General features: G+C 40.2%; 1 protein-coding gene across 1 annotated transcript in view; it reads right to left on the reverse strand.

Moving 5' to 3' along the window:
* utp15 (UTP15 small subunit processome component) overlaps positions 1-16,807 on the reverse strand; it is a 49,960-nt gene that overhangs the window by 24,601 nt on the left and 8,552 nt on the right. Inside the window, exons 3-8 of the mRNA XM_072257924.1 lie at positions 15,642-15,773; positions 15,051-15,143; positions 11,561-11,745; positions 3,489-3,667; positions 3,087-3,212; positions 2,310-2,445 (exon numbers count right to left, since the gene is read on the reverse strand). Coding sequence (XP_072114025.1) covers positions 2,310-2,445; positions 3,087-3,212; positions 3,489-3,667; positions 11,561-11,745; positions 15,051-15,143; positions 15,642-15,731 — 809 coding nt within the window. The 5' untranslated portion in view covers positions 15,732-15,773. The remainder of the gene's footprint in view (positions 1-2,309; positions 2,446-3,086; positions 3,213-3,488; positions 3,668-11,560; positions 11,746-15,050; positions 15,144-15,641; positions 15,774-16,807) is intronic.

Raw genomic sequence — 16,807 nt, forward strand, 5'->3', positions numbered from 1 at the left:
CCATTGTAAAAGCAAAAGAAAGGACACAGAACAAAGTAAAAATTAGTGGGAAGATAGAGGATTGGGAAGATTTTAAAAACCTAGAGAGAGCAACTAAAAAAAAAATCTTTAGAAGTGAAAAGATGGAATATGAAAACAAGCTAGCAAATAATATCAAGATGGATAGTAAAAGTTTTTTTCAAGTATGTTAAAAATAAGAGAAAAATGAGCGGATATAGGACTATTAGAAAATGAGGCAGGAGAAATAATAACGGAGGACTCAGAGATGGCTGATGAACTAAGTGAGTATTTTGCATCAGTACTGTGGAGGACACTAGCAGTATGCCTGAAGTTGTAATGTGTGAAGGAAGAGAAGTAGGTGCAGTAACTATTACAAGACAGAAGGTGCTCAAAAAGCTGAAAGACCCAAAGGTACATAAGTCACCCGGACCAGATGAACTGCACCCTAGGTTTCTGAAAGAGGTAGCAATAGAGATTGTGGTGGCATTAAAAATGATGTTTCAGAAATCACTGGACTCTGGCATGGTGCCTGAGGACTGGAAAATTGCAAAAGTCACTCCGCTCTTTAAGAAAGGAGGAAGGCAGCAGAAAGGAAATAATAGACTAGTTAGCCTGACCTCAGTGGTTGGGAAGATGTTGGAGTCAATTGTTAAGGATGAGGCGTTGGAGTACTTAGTGACACAGGACAAGATAGTACAAAGTCATCACGGTTTCCTTCAGGGAAAATCCTGCCTGACAAACCTGTTGGAATTCTTTGAAGAGATTACAAGTAGGATAGATAAAGGGGATGCAGTGGATGTTGTATATTTGGACTTTCAGAAAGCCTTTGACAAGGTACCACACATGAGGCTGCTTACCAAGTTAAGAGCCCATGGTATTACAGGAAAGTTACTAACATAGTTACAGCATTGGCTGATTGGTAGAAGGAAGCAAGTGGGAATGAAAGGATCCCTTTCTGGTTAGCTGCCAATAACTAGTGGCGTTCCGTAGGGGTCAGTGTTGGGACCACTCATTTTATGCTGCATATAAATGATTTACATGAGGAAATAGATGACTTTGTTACCAAATTTGCAGCTGATACGAAGATTGGTGGAGGGGCAGGTAGTGTTGAAGAAACAAGTAAAATGCAAAAGGACTTAGACAGATTAGGAGAAAGGGCAAGAAAGTGGCAAATGAAATACAATGTTGGAAAATGCATGGTTATGCACTTCGGCAGTAGAAATCAATATGCCAACCATTTTCTAAACGGGGAGAAAATCCAAAAATCTGAGATGCAGAGAGACTTGCGAGTCCTTGTGCAGAACACCCTGAAGATTAACTTGCAGGTTGAGTCGGTGGTGAGGAGGGCAAATGCCATCTTAGCATTCATTTCGAGAGGTCTAGAATACAAGAGCATGGACGTGATGCTGAGGCTTTATAAGGCACTGGTGAGGCCTCACCTTGAGTATTGTGAACACTTTTGGGCCCCTCATCTTACAAAAGATGTGCTGGCACTGGAGGGTCCGGAGGAGGTTCACAAGGATGATTCCAGGAATGAAAGGGTTATCATATGAGGAATGTTTGATGGCTCTGGCTCTGTACTCACAGGAATTCAGAGGGATGAGGGGCGATTTCATTGAAACCTTTTGAATGTCGAAAGGCTGAGACAGAGTAGATGTGGAAAGGATGTTTCCCATGGTGGGAGAGTCTAGGACAAGAGGGCACAGCCTCAAGATAGAGAGCTGCCCTTTCAAAACAGACATGAAGAAATTTCTTTAGCCAAAGGGTGGTGAATTTGTCGAGTTTGTTGCCACTTGCAGCAGTGGAGGCCAGGTCGTTGGGTGTATTTAAGGCAGAGATTGATAGGATCTTGACTGGACAAGGCATCAAAGGTTACAGGGAGCAGGCTGGGAACTGGGGCCGAGGAGGAGAAAAAAAAGGATCAGCCATGATAAAATGGCAGAGCAGACTCGATGGGCCAGATAGCCTAATTCTGCTCCTCTGTCTTATGGAAATGGGGAACAGGCTCAAAAGGCCAAATGGCCTAAAGCTGCTCCTACATCTTATGGTCTTATGAAATATCAAAGGTGGATAGCTGGACACCCTGCCCCATCACTTTTTATACATTCCAGTTACAGAGTTTGTAACATACAAGAAATCACTATTTATTTCAGTAAAACCTCTTAATCATGGAGTCACAGGTCAAGATCTTTTATGTTTACAAATGGCAAAATTCCAGTTGCCCAAGGCCAAACCAATATTTTAAAAAATTTTAAACTTAAAAGAACAATTGTTGGTTCAATTTCAAATATATAATTGCAATTTCTTACCTATCAAGGGAACCCGAGAGCAGCCTCTGCCCTGAACTGTTTAAACACAAACAAGTGACAGTCTTGTGGTGATTTCGTAAAGAAGCCAACAACTGACCTCCTTTTAACAGGTCCCAGACTTTAACAGATCGACCACCTTTACAAAGGCAAGAGCACTCAATTAGAATAATTTACATTAATTAAACCAAACTACTTTCTCCATTCATTCACACAATGTAGCCTTTGTTGGCAATAACTGAAAGAGGCAGTTAAGAGCCACTTGGCATTGTATACTGGCTAATCCAAGACAGGATGGCAGATTTCCTTCCTGAAGAATCACAGATTTTATAAACAATGATTCTTGGCTGGTCAGCATTTCTGACACTAGCTCCTTCTTTATCCCTGATTTACTTAATCTCTAAAATACCCAACAGCAATGTTGAGATTTGTACTTGTACTTTGGTATCAATTTGATAGTCTCTAGGTGCTCTATGGAGGTTACAAATCACGTTGTGACATATCTGTGTCAATAAGTTGATCCATTGCCAATGTAAGACCAGGACAGAAAAGACACGAATAACTGTCAACTCAAAATAAACCAGTAGGCTCCTTCACTAAACAATCTGCCGTAAGAAGTCAGCAGTCTCAGAAACATCTGTAGGGAGGGATTGCAATTGTCAATGTTTTGAGTCAAACACCCTGCATTCAAGAGTCCTTAAATGATTCTTTTGACAGCACAGTTAACTACAAACCCGAATGATCCAAATCACTATTTCCAAACAATCAAAGGACATTAACCTGCTGATACAAGAAGTCCACCCGATGGAAAAAGCAACACACTCTCTACTGGCTGCCCATGTTCCATTGTCATTACGCTTTTATCCATTCGGGCATCAAACACCTTCACAGTATGATCATATGAACCTGTAAATAAGGAAAAACAACCACCTTTTGATTCAGCACAAAAAAAACATGGTACCAATTAGATAAGAGTGTTGATTTTGTACTTGCTTCTGTCTGCATCGAGCTGTGATTTCCCTTTTGGTCTTTTCCCATATAATTACATCAACAACCAAATTACAATGATTAAATTACAAATAGCCAATCTCTGAAAGCATCTGGGTTGTTCATATATCCGAAAGGTACATGTTAACTGTTATCTTATTATGGTGCCAATTAGTTATCTGTAACGGTACATACCTGTAACAAAGAGATCTGTATTCAAATTGCTAGTGCAACCACATCGTACATAATCAGTATGTTCTGCAAAGGTGTGAAGTTCCATTGCACTTGGAATGTCCCAAAGACGGACAGAGTAATCATCTGATCCAGACATTAAACGTTTTTTGTCAGATAAGAACGCAGCGACTTGAACCGCTCTGGCAAAAAAAAGTGTAGACTCAATTGATCTTCTATTTGAAAAACAAGCACAATTCTGAATTTTAAGAATATTCATCACCTTCAAGTCACATCTCTTCTAAACGCAATAAAGATATGAAAATTTAATAAATTACCAAAAGGACAATAAACTTCTTATTTTAATTAGTCTTTTCAATTTTGCTAACAATAGGAACTCAAAACAACATATGGAACAAAGCGATAGCCCAGAAGCTCATTTTAAAATACATGTAACTAACTTCAATCTTTTTTTTTAGGAACACTGATGATTTCCATAATATCCAAAATTGAGGATATGGGAACCAGGTAAGAAAATGGGTCAGCATATTGTCACATACCCCGTGACGGGAATAAAGATCCAGCAGAAATGGAAAACACTTTGGAGTCCAGTATTGCTATTGACTAATAATATTTATTAATAATTACACAAAACAATAATATAAATGTAGATAAATCAAGCAGGTTAGCAAAGATTTTATATATATATATAAAAAAAAAGTAAGTAAATCAGTAAGTGTAGAAATATACGTGAAAAACCAAGCTTCTTTAAGTTTAGGGGTAAAAAGATACAGTCTTACAATGATGAGTAAAGTTCAGTTCAGTTCGTGGTATTGAGTTGAGTAGTGATGGAGAGAGAGAGGGAGATTTATGTCTTCAGGTGAGCTGACGCTGTCGATCTTCTCGTTGTCCTCTGAAATCCTTTTAAGAGTCACCGACTGTGACCTCAACAAAGGGGACCGGTTTTCTGTAGTGGAGCTATCACCCAGGCAAGGGTGGACACATGGACAACTCTCCACTGGTCACTGCCTTTTCTTTTCACTGCAAGAGCCACTGATCGATCCTCCAAAAACCCACTTTTTCAGCAGGCACAACAAAGCTCATTCAGTGTCCACAAACATGTGTCTGAGGTCTATATCATCTGACCTCCTATTTATCTCACCGTACTGGATACCAGCTGTCATTCAAATAACTCCTCCTTCCTCCCTCTGTGTAAGAAATGCACAAGCATACTTCCTTGAGAAGTATCAACACGTTGCCGAAAAAATTATAACATCGATTGTCCATCAAATAACACTGCCTTCAGTCACCATAGCAACTTACGAGCTGCTCGGTGCCATCTCCAACAGAGCAGAAATCCAAAAGTTAGCCAGTTCCTTCTCGTGCCTTAAAGTGACAGTCCAACAGTTAGTCTTCATCTCTCTCTCTCTCTCTTTCCAAATCAACATGTCGGTGTTGAATAACTCTCTCTCTCTCTTTTCAAAAGCACAGTTCATAGGGGTAATTTAGGACCCTGTCACAATATGATCAGCTGTGATAGTGAATGGATGGGAAGGTTCTTGCTCTGAAGTTACAGGACATAGATTAATATGTAACCATCAGTGCACATTGTAACTACAGCCTTCAGATGATTTTCGATAAATATTTGAAGTAAAAAGTGTGAGAAGTGCAAAAAAGTGTAAAGAAGTGCAAAATTTTGAATTGCTATAGCAAGGGGCTTGCAGAGACACAACAAGCCAAATTATTCTCTTTAGGTTCCAAGATTTCTTAAAATTGAACCTTCTACATTTCTATCATTGTCTTAAATAAGTATTCCATCATTTCAGTTAACCTCTTAACCTCGATGCCTTCAGAAGTCATAGTGGTACCTGTAGTGTATTTAATATTTCAGTATTATAAATATATTGTTTGATTAAGCATTCTTTATTTACATAATTCATTATATGTACGAAGTACATGAGTGGCATATATTATTACTCCACCACACCATTTGTGAGCACCTTAGAAACTACAGTAGACAAGATACGGTATACTGGCTCATGTTTTTCTTTGATTAGTTTCTAGAGTTACAAAACATAACTGTGGCGACAGGGAAGATTCCGAGACAAATAACTACCTGTTGAAGTGCAGCATGTTTTTCTTTGAAAGGGAGGGAAGAGAGAGAAGTTCAAGTTAAATAACAAAGCACAGAACATTTTTCTTTGGAAGGCGTGTGGGACTTCCAAGTTTAAAAAAACAGGCAGAAACAGACAAAATTAACAAGCTTTGGGTTCACAAGCAGAGTACAGGGTGAAAATAATAATATATTTTAAAAAGCAAAAATGGCTGGCTACATCAGAAAGATAGATGTGTTTAATTGCACAAGATAACTGGATGATATATACTGAACAAATTGAGCAGTAGTTTGAAGCAAATGAAATAGTCGATGAAAAATGAGTGCCAGTGTTGCTGATTGCAACAGGTGGAAAAGCAGCTTGCTTAGAAGTTTAACTGCTCCAACCAAGCCAGTTGAATGAGATTTGCTGATACCATGAATGCAATGCAATAACATTTAGAAACAAAACCATTGTTGATTGCAGAACACTTTAGTTTTCATAAGCAGAATCAGAGGAAGGCGAGTCCATTCAGCTTATGCGGCTGAATTGAAGAAATTGCCCGAGCATTTTTAGGTCAGTGATGGCCGTAATGATGTACTAAAGACGGTTCAGTTTGTGGAATCTTACAAGCAAGCATTCAAAAATGACTCCTAACTGAAGCACAACTTACATTTAAAAGAGCCATTGAAACCGCTTTGATACCAATGAAAGCAGCAGCCAGAGACGAAATTGCATTGTAGTCAGGAATGAAAGTGAGCATGAACAAAATTGCATTGTCTAAATGGAAACCTGCCTGGCAGAACAAATTGCGTTTCCATTGCGTCAGGGGCTCACATACATCAGACAAAAATGTAGGTTTAAAAGGCAACAGCTGCAGAAAATGCAAGAAAGTAGGACACATACAAAGAACATGTTGGGCAGACAAAAATAAATGCACTGCACAGTGGTATAAACAGAAGGGCCAGTATTGTGGGACAGTGATTAGCTGAGACAACTACAATTTGATTGGAGGTGCATTCACTATTTGCATGCCACATCCCTTGGAATACAGTCAACTGAAAGCAAATGTAAAAAGGTACTGGATGATGCCACAGCAGTGTTCAAGGATGGCATTGGAAAATTCAAACATAGCAAGGTTAAAATAGTGTTAAATGCAAATGAAACACCCAAGTTTTACAAAACCCATCTGGTTCCTTACACCATTCATGATGAAGTAACCAGTCAGCTGGATTGCACGGAGGCTGAAGGAATTCTTTCGAAGGTTGAGCAGAACTATGGACAACGCCAGTGATCCCAGTAGCCAAGAAGAATGGGTCTGTCAGGATCTGTGGTGATTTTAAGATCACCATCAACCCTGCACTGAAAGTAGATCAATATCCTCTGCCCATGATAGAGGATATATTTGCAAACCTTTCTAGAGGAAAGCACTTCAGCAAAGTGGACGTAGCGAGGCCTACCTACAGATGGAGATGGAAGATGAGTCCAAAATTATTCTCACCATATTCTCACAAAGGGCTTTATCGCTATAATAGGCTCAATTTTGGTAGTATATGCACCTGTACTCTGGCAGAAAGCTATGGACCAGGTGCTGCAAGGCTGCTTCGGCATTCAGTGTTACCTGGATAACATCACTGTTACCGATGAGGATGAGAAGAAATATCTCCAAAACCCCTGGATAGGTTACAAAAAGATTAGCAGATTACAGGCTCAAAGCACAATGCAACAAGTGTGATTTCCTTAAACCAAGCATCACTTATTGTGGTCACACCATTAACACACAAGTATTACATCAGTGTGCTAAGAAAATGCAAGCAGTAGTGGATGCCCCAAGGCCAAAGGAAATGTCACTTTTGCCGTCTTTTTAAGGATTTGCCAATTACTAGAACAGGTTTCTGCCAAACCTGGCTACTGTGCTCCACCCCTTGAACTCATGACTGCAGATCAGAAGAAATGGCAATAGACAAAGCAGTGTGAGGCTTTCCAAAAGGCAAAGGAAATGGTGACAGCAGACACTACTCACACTTTATGATCCACATCATCCACTGAAGCTTGCCTGGAACACCTTGGCTTATGGTATAGGTGAAGTTATGTTATGAGTGATAGAAGTAAATACCCCATGGCCTTTGCATTACATTCACTTACCGCTGCAGAGTCTGGTTTGGAGTGTAAAATGTTTCAACCAACACCTGTATAGGAGAGAGTTTACCCACAATGCTGACCATCTACCACTGGTGTCCATTTTCAATCCACAGGAGGGTGTTCCACTAACAGCAGCAGCACAAATGCAGAGGTGGGTTGTGTTTTGGAGGACAGTTACAAGATTGAATTCAAGAGGACAACCAATCATGGAAATGCTAATGGATTGTTCTGTTTATCCTTGGAAAAGGAAATATCTTAAAAGTTTACAAAAGAGGGCACTCCTCTTGACCTATTCTCCCTAATGCAAATTGAAAGTCTCCCTATTATGGCAGAGATGACCCAAAGGGAAACAAGAAAAGACTCCTCACCGTCTCAGGTCTACATGCCCACCCAAAATAGCTGGAATGTGGAGTAGAAATCCCAGTTCCCCCATTTTTACCAGTACCGGAATGAACTTGCCCTTGACGGGGTTTGCCTTCAGAGGAGATTCTCACCATTACAATACACAAGAGATGGTTTTCCTTCCTCCATCTGTCTTTCAGGGTAAAGACAGCTCCTTCAATTTTCCAACAGCTTATGGACACCATGCTGAGTGATAATGTCAGTGTTGCCACTTACTTCAACAGCATCATTTGATGGGTATGAATCAGACAGAACTACGTCAACACCTGGATAATGCTTTGAACAAACTACAAGACTTTGGAGGGAGGAGAAGATGGTGGCGCAACGCAGCGCGCGCAGTCGTTCCGAATGAGTATCGACATGTGTAACTACAGGTGCTGTGCACAATCCGGATTTGATGGAGACAGCTGTGAAGCACAGAGGAACATCTGGAGAAACTACTGAAATGCCTGCTTTGCTGCCACTGCTACTGTGCGATCGAGAATCTCCGGAGACGAAGGCCCCAAATCCTCGGCTTTGCGTATCGCCTGTTGCTGGGGCCGGGGTCGAAGCGCTCCACAGAGATGGTGCTCAGTGCTTGGTGTTGAATAGGTGGTCGGAGGCTTGGAGTTTTTCGGACAGACTCGGAGTCGGACTGTGGTCAGATGCTTCCAGGATGCTGCATCGACAAGTTGGCGGCGCTGGAGGTTTACCGTCTGCGTGAGATGATGGGACTTTTGAGAGACTCTGAGACTTTTACTATGCCATGGTCTGTTCTTATCAAATTATGGTATTGCTGTGCACTGTTGTAACTATATGTTATAATTATGGGTTTTTGTTAGTTTTTAAGTCGGTTTGTCATGTGTTTTTATGATATCATTCTGGAAAAACATATTTATCATTTCTTAATGCATGCATTACCAAATGACGATAAAAGGGGACTGCATGTCCTCATAATCATAATGACTTTGGATTGCAACCTTAGGAGGAAAAAGGTACCCTCGTGATGTCTTCAATCAAGTATCTGGGATTCATAGATGAGCAGTTACCGCCCCAGATCTTGAAAATATCACTGCTATTTTAAGGATGCCTCCGCCATCGGATGTCAGCACTTTACGATCATTTTTGAGCAGGATCAACTGCTAGTCAGCATTTCTCCCAGCAATACACTGGCTGAAGGAGCCACTCAATGTCCTGTTCAATAAGGGTGCCACGTGGAAATGGTCCAAACATTGCCAAGAGGCCTTTGATCAGGTGAAGATATGCTGTCACCGACCTTCTCTTGACACATTTCAACCCCGAGCTGCCAATCATCGTTGTGATGGATGCATCCAACTACAGGGTGGGAGCGGTCATATCCCACATCTTCCCTGATGGTTCTGAAAAAGCCGTCATGCATGCAGCAGAAAGGAACTATGTAAAAGTCAAGAAGGAAGCCTTGGGAATCATCTTTGCTGTGAAGAAATTCTGCAAGATGCTTTAGCGTAGACGCTTCACTTTCCTAACTGATCACAAGCCATGCTTTTCCATCTTCGGGTGTAAGACAAACATCCCGGTCTAAACAGCTAACCGTTTATAAAGGTGGGCAATGATGTCATTATCTTATGATTTTGAAGTCAAGTACATGTCCACCCAGGAACTTGGTCAGGCAAATGCTCTCTCTAGATTTTTGAATCAGCAGGTTACTGAAAACTGAGATTTAGTCAGGGCTGCAACTCCAACCGATTGCTAAGTCAACCTGGTTGTATTGGATGCTGCTGAAGGTCTGGTCATGGTTGACAAGACCAGAGTAGAACAGCTGCAGATTATCTTCTTCAGTGTACCTCCAGATACCTCATTGCCAGACGACCAGTCAAGGTTGAGGAAGATGTAAGGGTACGCCCTTTTATCGATGTCATACATTGCTCTCAACTGTGGACTCCTGCATAATGTTTGGAGACAGAATAGTGATTCCACAAACACTTCAACCAAAACTAGTGAAACAATTCCATTGCGGTCACCTAGGTATCAAATGAATGAAAGCCGTGGCAAGAAGCTTTGTACAATGGCCAGGCGGCAGGAATGAAGATTTCACATCCAGATACAAGCAGTGTACTCAGTGCTCTATGGTAGTAAAGAATCCAAGTACAGCCGGTCCACAACCATGACCTCACACTACCAGACCTTGGAGTCGAATGCATATTGACTTTGTTGGCCCAATCTACACTGTCCTGATTGACGCCTATTCCAAATGGCCAGAAGTATTATCTATGAAGTCAGCAATGACAGAGGTTACCATTCATCAGGTGCTGCAGATCATTAGCCACTTTGAAATGCCAGAAATGCTTGCTTCTGATAACGGCACTCAATTCATTTCACAGCTGTTTGCTGCATTCTGCCAGAACAGCATAATTATCGACACCCGCTCACCCCCAAACCATCCACAGTCCAACGACCAAGCAGAGTGTTTGTGGATAACCTCAAACAGTTGCTTCGGAAATCTGGGTGGGGGTGGGGGGGGGGGGGGGAAGAACATCGGCCCAGATTATTTCCTGATGCCACATCCAGGCGTCAAGGCAAGTATCCTGCTAACGCACTTTTGGAAAGAAAACTGCACAGTGTTGGATGCAATACTGCCACATTTGAGACAGCAGATGGACAGGTGCACAAAGCAGTCACACAAACCTTGGTCGATGGGTGAAGTCATTCGAGCCCTGAGGTGCAATGTGGGCCAGACAGTATCGCAATGGGCAAGACCCCTAGGTACCAAGTCAGATTGTCAAAGGAATGGGGAAAGTGCTGTACGAAGTTATCGAAGACAGTCATCACTGGCATCGTCACATCAACTAGTTGCAACTACATGCTCCCAAAGGCACAAGTTGATCAAGCAGATCATTAAACACAAGAGCTGGACCTTCATCTCCTCCTGGAAAGGTTCGATTTACACTGACCAAACCAACCACCAGCACAAGCACAGCCGCAAGCAAAATTGCGACAAGAAAGTGACTGCAGGCTGCCACTAAGAGACTGATGACCAGCATAATAAGCTAGTTGTTCCATTCCATATCAACCCTTGCCCCAAATCCTACAGGTAATCATCTTCAACAGGAAGGTGTTACAGCAAGCTGAAACAACCAATGCCTATTGGTCAGCTGACAATCATTCCCAGGCTGACTATCACTGATTGGACGTTGTGCCTATCAACGTCTTGAATGTTCTTGGGTACTTAAATAGTCATACTTGGACTATACTGTGGAGTTTTGAGATTTTTATAGTTGTGTGGTTTTACTGAATAAAGATTTATTTTAGTTCTGGCTTTGTTCTATCTCCTGGCTTTGAGTCTCATCAGAAGTCATAGACATGTGAACCCAACAGCTTCAAAATAATGCCTTTATGAAACAGATAGGAAGAAAGAGGTTTATTAACAAGTACTTACCACAGACAATTCTTGGGCATAAACTTAACCATTTCTATCAAGTCTAATCTTACAAAAGAACTTACTTTGTATGTCCACTGTACTGTCTAAGTGCTGCACGCCCATCAACATCAAAAAGACGAACAATTCCATCCTCACAGCCTGCTAGAAGCAGCTTTCCATCATCTCTGTATGTGCCACAGTACGCCGTATCATTAAATCGGGAGAATGTTTTTATTGGCTCTTGAGAATACCGCCCATATATGTGGATCTGGACAAAAGAATGTAGACTTCCATTAATTTACAAGTCTATCATGCTAAATAAACAAACTATTAAAGAGTATAAACAATGCATGGTTACTCAAGTTTCCAAAGTGTTTTTCTTATTTATATTATATACAGTAGACTCCAGTTAATTGGGCCATTGGTTAATTGGGGCAGCTGCTTATTTGGGACAACTCTTAAAGAAAATCAAATTGAGAAAATAGCCAGTATTCCCTTCATTTATTTGGGACACTATTTCACTTAACTAGGGCAGGACACATGCATAACATTTTCTAACTAGCGTCAGTCACGTCCAAGTTAAATAACGTCAGTTACGGGGGTGTTTGTGTTCAACAAGTAGTGATTTTTGTCACTAAAAGTTGGTGAGAAATAAGCAGCAAGACAATTCAAAACAGTTTTCAAGCGTTTAGACTTGGAGGTGCCAGAAACAGTTGGGAGTGAAAATGAAATGGTTTCACTACAAGAAGTCAGGAACTATGAAGAATTTGAAAGTATTGACAAATCCTGAATGTTACCTTGGGTCCCCATCAGATACTCGGCTCTCAACCGTGGCTCCAAGTAGCAGTTTGCATGTAACAGCTGCAACACAGCAGTATTGTACACTGCTTCAACAGGCAGTCTAAACCAGATGCGGATAGCTGGCAGATTTCATATCCCAGTGAGATAGGCACATGCCTATCCTAGTATGCGAAGTCAGCTCTGGCGGACTGGGCAGATGAAATCTATAGTGAGCCAGGAAGGCAGTTCTGCAAAACTCCGTGCAGAGCCAAGGGCATGATGAGGCTCAGAAATAATGGTCATTCACTGCAACCAGGGAAGACCCCAGTTGTAATGTCTACTCACACCACTTGATCCCGACTTCAAAGTTCAAAATAGTGGAATTGCCCCAGTGCAATGGCTTTTCCGTTTTAAAAACTCTCCCACACAGGTTTTCTGTCAGTGTTGGATACAACAGACAACCACCATTAGTATTAGTAGTGTTCTAATTTGTTTCATATTTCATTTAAATGCATAATTTGTTACTCAGATAAATGGTAGTCATCTTTTTTAGATCTTTTTACTGTTTCCATAAAACTTCAACTAATTGGGGCAGCCACTAAACCGGGCCAAAATGTACTGGTCCCAATGTGTCCCAATTAACCAGAATCCATTGTATATTGAACTTAGCATCAACTAACCCTTCACAAAATTCTAAGTAATTCTGAAAAGGCATCGATATTTAAGACATCATTATACATTTGGCCTCTTTACTGGATTTAATTCATTTTCTACCAATTTTATATATGCAAGAAAATATTCAACCAACAAGTGCTCTTTCATCATCAGGTTTGGATAAGTGGTAGCTATCCCACAAGTCAGGGGTCTGTGAATTCAAACACTGGTTCGAAGACCTAAGCACACAATCCAGACTAACACTCCACAACACAAATCAGGCAATTGCCCAACAGGTGTCTGTCACCCATGGCATTTTTCAAAGAACAGGAAGTGCTTCATGTTTTCCAACCAATTCTCAACCCTCTATATAGGTAACCTCTAGAAGATAGCTAGTCACATACAAACTTATTTGTGTTTCTGAGACTATGCTGCAACAATCTGCCAGTTGTTTGCAGTTGCAGAGTCATAAATAAGAGGACATGGTTACAGACTCAGGGGCCAATTTAAAACTGAGCAGTGGAGGAATTTCTTCTCTTAAAGAGTTGTGAATCTCTGTAACACTTTGACCCAGAGGCTGATGAAGGGCAGATCATTAGATATATTTGAAGTGCAGATATACCAATATTTGGAAGATTGAGGAATTGGGACGGGCACAGAAGAATTGAGACCAGCACAGATGAGTCCTGGTCATAATGAATAGCAGGACATGTTTGCATTAAGAACATTGTGAAGGGCCAGGCTGCATAATCCTCTCATATTTTCTTGTGATCTTATGCCATGGTACTCTAAAGTGCAGAAAGTGACTACAAAGGTCTGCTATGACAGTACATAAATTTATTTATATTCTTTCTTTCCAAAAATGTACAATTTAATGATTTACAATCTCAATGGCACAACAAATGGTCAAATAAACCAAACTCCTAAAGGAATATCCAGGAAAACACATTAATACAAAGTAGACATAACAATTCTGACCAACTATTTTCCTTAAAACATTTCTATACTGCAAGACCATTAACATCTTCTACTCTTGCCTTCATAATCTTATTTAATCTTTAAATAATATTAATCTTAAATATTATTTATTTTTTACTTAGAGATACAGTCAAGCAACTGCTAAATATGTTTTTAAAACTAGAACAAGGATTCTAAATGTTGAAACGCAACTGCAAACCTCATGGAACAACACTGATTGTAAGGTTTCTGATTTAGAGTTTTCTTGGATATCATTCAAACAGATTAGCACCTTAACAATATAGTGAAGGTAATTATGACTTTTTAGTTAAATTATGACTATGGGCCAAATCAAATTAAAAGCTGACAAACTGATTGATGTGCTGAGAGGATAACCTTACAGGGAATACTTACAAGAAACACAGAACGGCATCACCAAATTCATGTTGTCTTCTGGTTTAAATGATGACTTTTATTGTTAGGGATTGGAGCACACCAATAATCAGGTCCTGCGCAACCCTACAAAACTTCTTTTTCTTGGGGCATAGGCCACAATAGCAGGACGCCAGAGCCCTCTGTCCTGGGCCGATAGAAGGTTGGTAGGCCCTGTGGATCCTGCTTTCACCATACAACTTCAGACTTCATCCTTCCTCTCCCAGGAATGAGGTCGTAGGAACTTCTGTTGGCGTTTCTGTAGCTCTTTTTTTTTTATATAATAATGGGATGGGGTTGCTAGCCCCATGCCCAACCGTCCTCCTTCACAGCCAGGGTTGGGACCATCCATGGCAAGATTTACCATTCAAAACTGGTGGTAACAATTTATGCAATTTCCTTATTTGAAAAATATTTGACTTGCCTTGAAGGTGCCTTAATTCGAAGGGGGAACTAACTCCTGATGAAACACTTGGCAAATAAATCACTACTCCATAACTTAAAAGAATGAGAGAAAATTTGAAAGATTCTGAGGTACTTGACAGGGTAGAAAATGCAATAATCTTTCTCCTTTTAAGGGCAGTTAGAACTAAGTGGCTTAATACAGGATGAAGGATTGCCTGTTTAAGACAAATTAGAGGTATTTCTTTATTCAATTATGACCGTATTAAATGGCAGAAAAGGTTCAAAGGACTACACAGGTTTCTAGTTGCTTTCCCCACACATTAAATATACTTATACTGGACTCACCCTTGTAGAGGCAGTTACTGCATAGTTGTAGGGAGCAACTGAAGAAATATCTACATTTGTCACAGCACCAAACTCTTTGATCTGAACTGGAGCCTGAAACAAGGAAAAGGCAAGGATAAACTAATTGGTATTTTCATCAAATGCTCTCTCACAAACAAATGATGTGGCTTCAGATGAGTTCCTCAACATAATACTTCGAACTTCTTAAAATCCAGTAATATGGACAGTGACTACCAATTTCTAGTTAAATATGTATAAGAATAACTTGCAAAGAGGGTTCAATGTAACTCTACTAACTATATATTCGGCAATAAGCAGCTCAAAATTCAGAAGTGTACAAAAGTGGCAACTTTTTAATATTTCTTGGTGTTATAGCTAAATGCTCCTGTTGTAATTAAAAGCATTTTGATTATCATATACATTACAGTGGCGTTTGATAATCAGCCAAGTGAATTAAGGATGCAGGCATTCTCCCTTCTAATTTACAAATTAGTGAACGTTAATATTTCTGCCAACAAATAATAAAATATGCTCACATGTAATAAATCTGCTCTTTGACCAGCACCGAAAGGTTATTTATCATGATCCTACCTTATATTTTTTCCAGTAAACTGTGTCTCGTGTGACAGCTTCACCAAGTTTTGGGTACTTCTGGATTACAGTTGGTTTGTACGAAGTCATTGCTTTTCAATTGATATTCCAATACCACCTTTTCTCATGCACCTGTACAGGATCAAAAATTGAAATACAACATAATAGCTACTGTTCATCCCTTCAACAATAAAACATAGAAACATTTATTACTTGAAAATAAAATCAAGTATACCTCATGCGAAACTAAAGTGCTCACTGCCCACAATTGACTCATATATGATATCTTATCAGATATGCAACTCAAGAAAGAAAATCAGATGTACTAAATTGATGGAGAAAATGTTTGCTTGGTTATTCATGCCAGTGCTGTATTCTCAAAAGATTTGAAACCACGAACGGGCTTCCTTTCCCTATAATAAACTATTCTAAAGCTGCTCAGATGTCTGCATCAATTATTTCAATTGAATTTCTCATCATAGCCATCTGTGCCATGTTTCAACTGCTTTCCTAAACACATAATAAATATTGTGAGGAAACTGCCTCCATCATCCGCTCAGTGAAATAATCCTTTCTTGAACGCCCTGTCATTTTCCTACCCCTTATTTTAATCCTATGCCCTTTGATCATGGAAATATCCAATAGGAAATATCGATCGGCTAACCAACAACCTTCTCCAATCCAAGGAAAAACAAATCCAATTTATCCAATCCCATCTCACGCCCTGTAAACAAAAAATAGTTGTGGGTTCCGTTCTGGATTAGGTCAGGGTATTCGTATATGTATTCGCAAACAAAGGAGACAACGCACGTGTTCAAGGCACAAGAAAACACTTTATTCAAACTAGGACATGTGCAATACAAAAGGAAAAACAAATAGCAGTAAGTAGTAGAGGTACACAAGTCAAAATAATACTTATTCTTTAAATGAGCTGATGTGTGGAATGATGCAGCCTCTCCTCTCTCTCTCTCTCCAACTCAATGTACTGTTCTTTATCTTAGCACAAGCCACCAGCCGTGACCTTGCATAGGACAAAACTCTCTTCTACTTGCACCAAGCCGCCCCTTTTATACCCTTCAAAACCCCTTACACTGGTTCTTTTCCATGCATTTGGTACCAGCACCTGCACAATGGCCTCGCCTTCCTGTGAAGAACATGTTTCACTG

Source organism: Mobula birostris, chromosome 5, assembly GCF_030028105.1.
Source record: "Mobula birostris isolate sMobBir1 chromosome 5, sMobBir1.hap1, whole genome shotgun sequence".
Lineage (NCBI taxonomy): Eukaryota > Metazoa > Chordata > Chondrichthyes > Myliobatiformes > Myliobatidae > Mobula > Mobula birostris.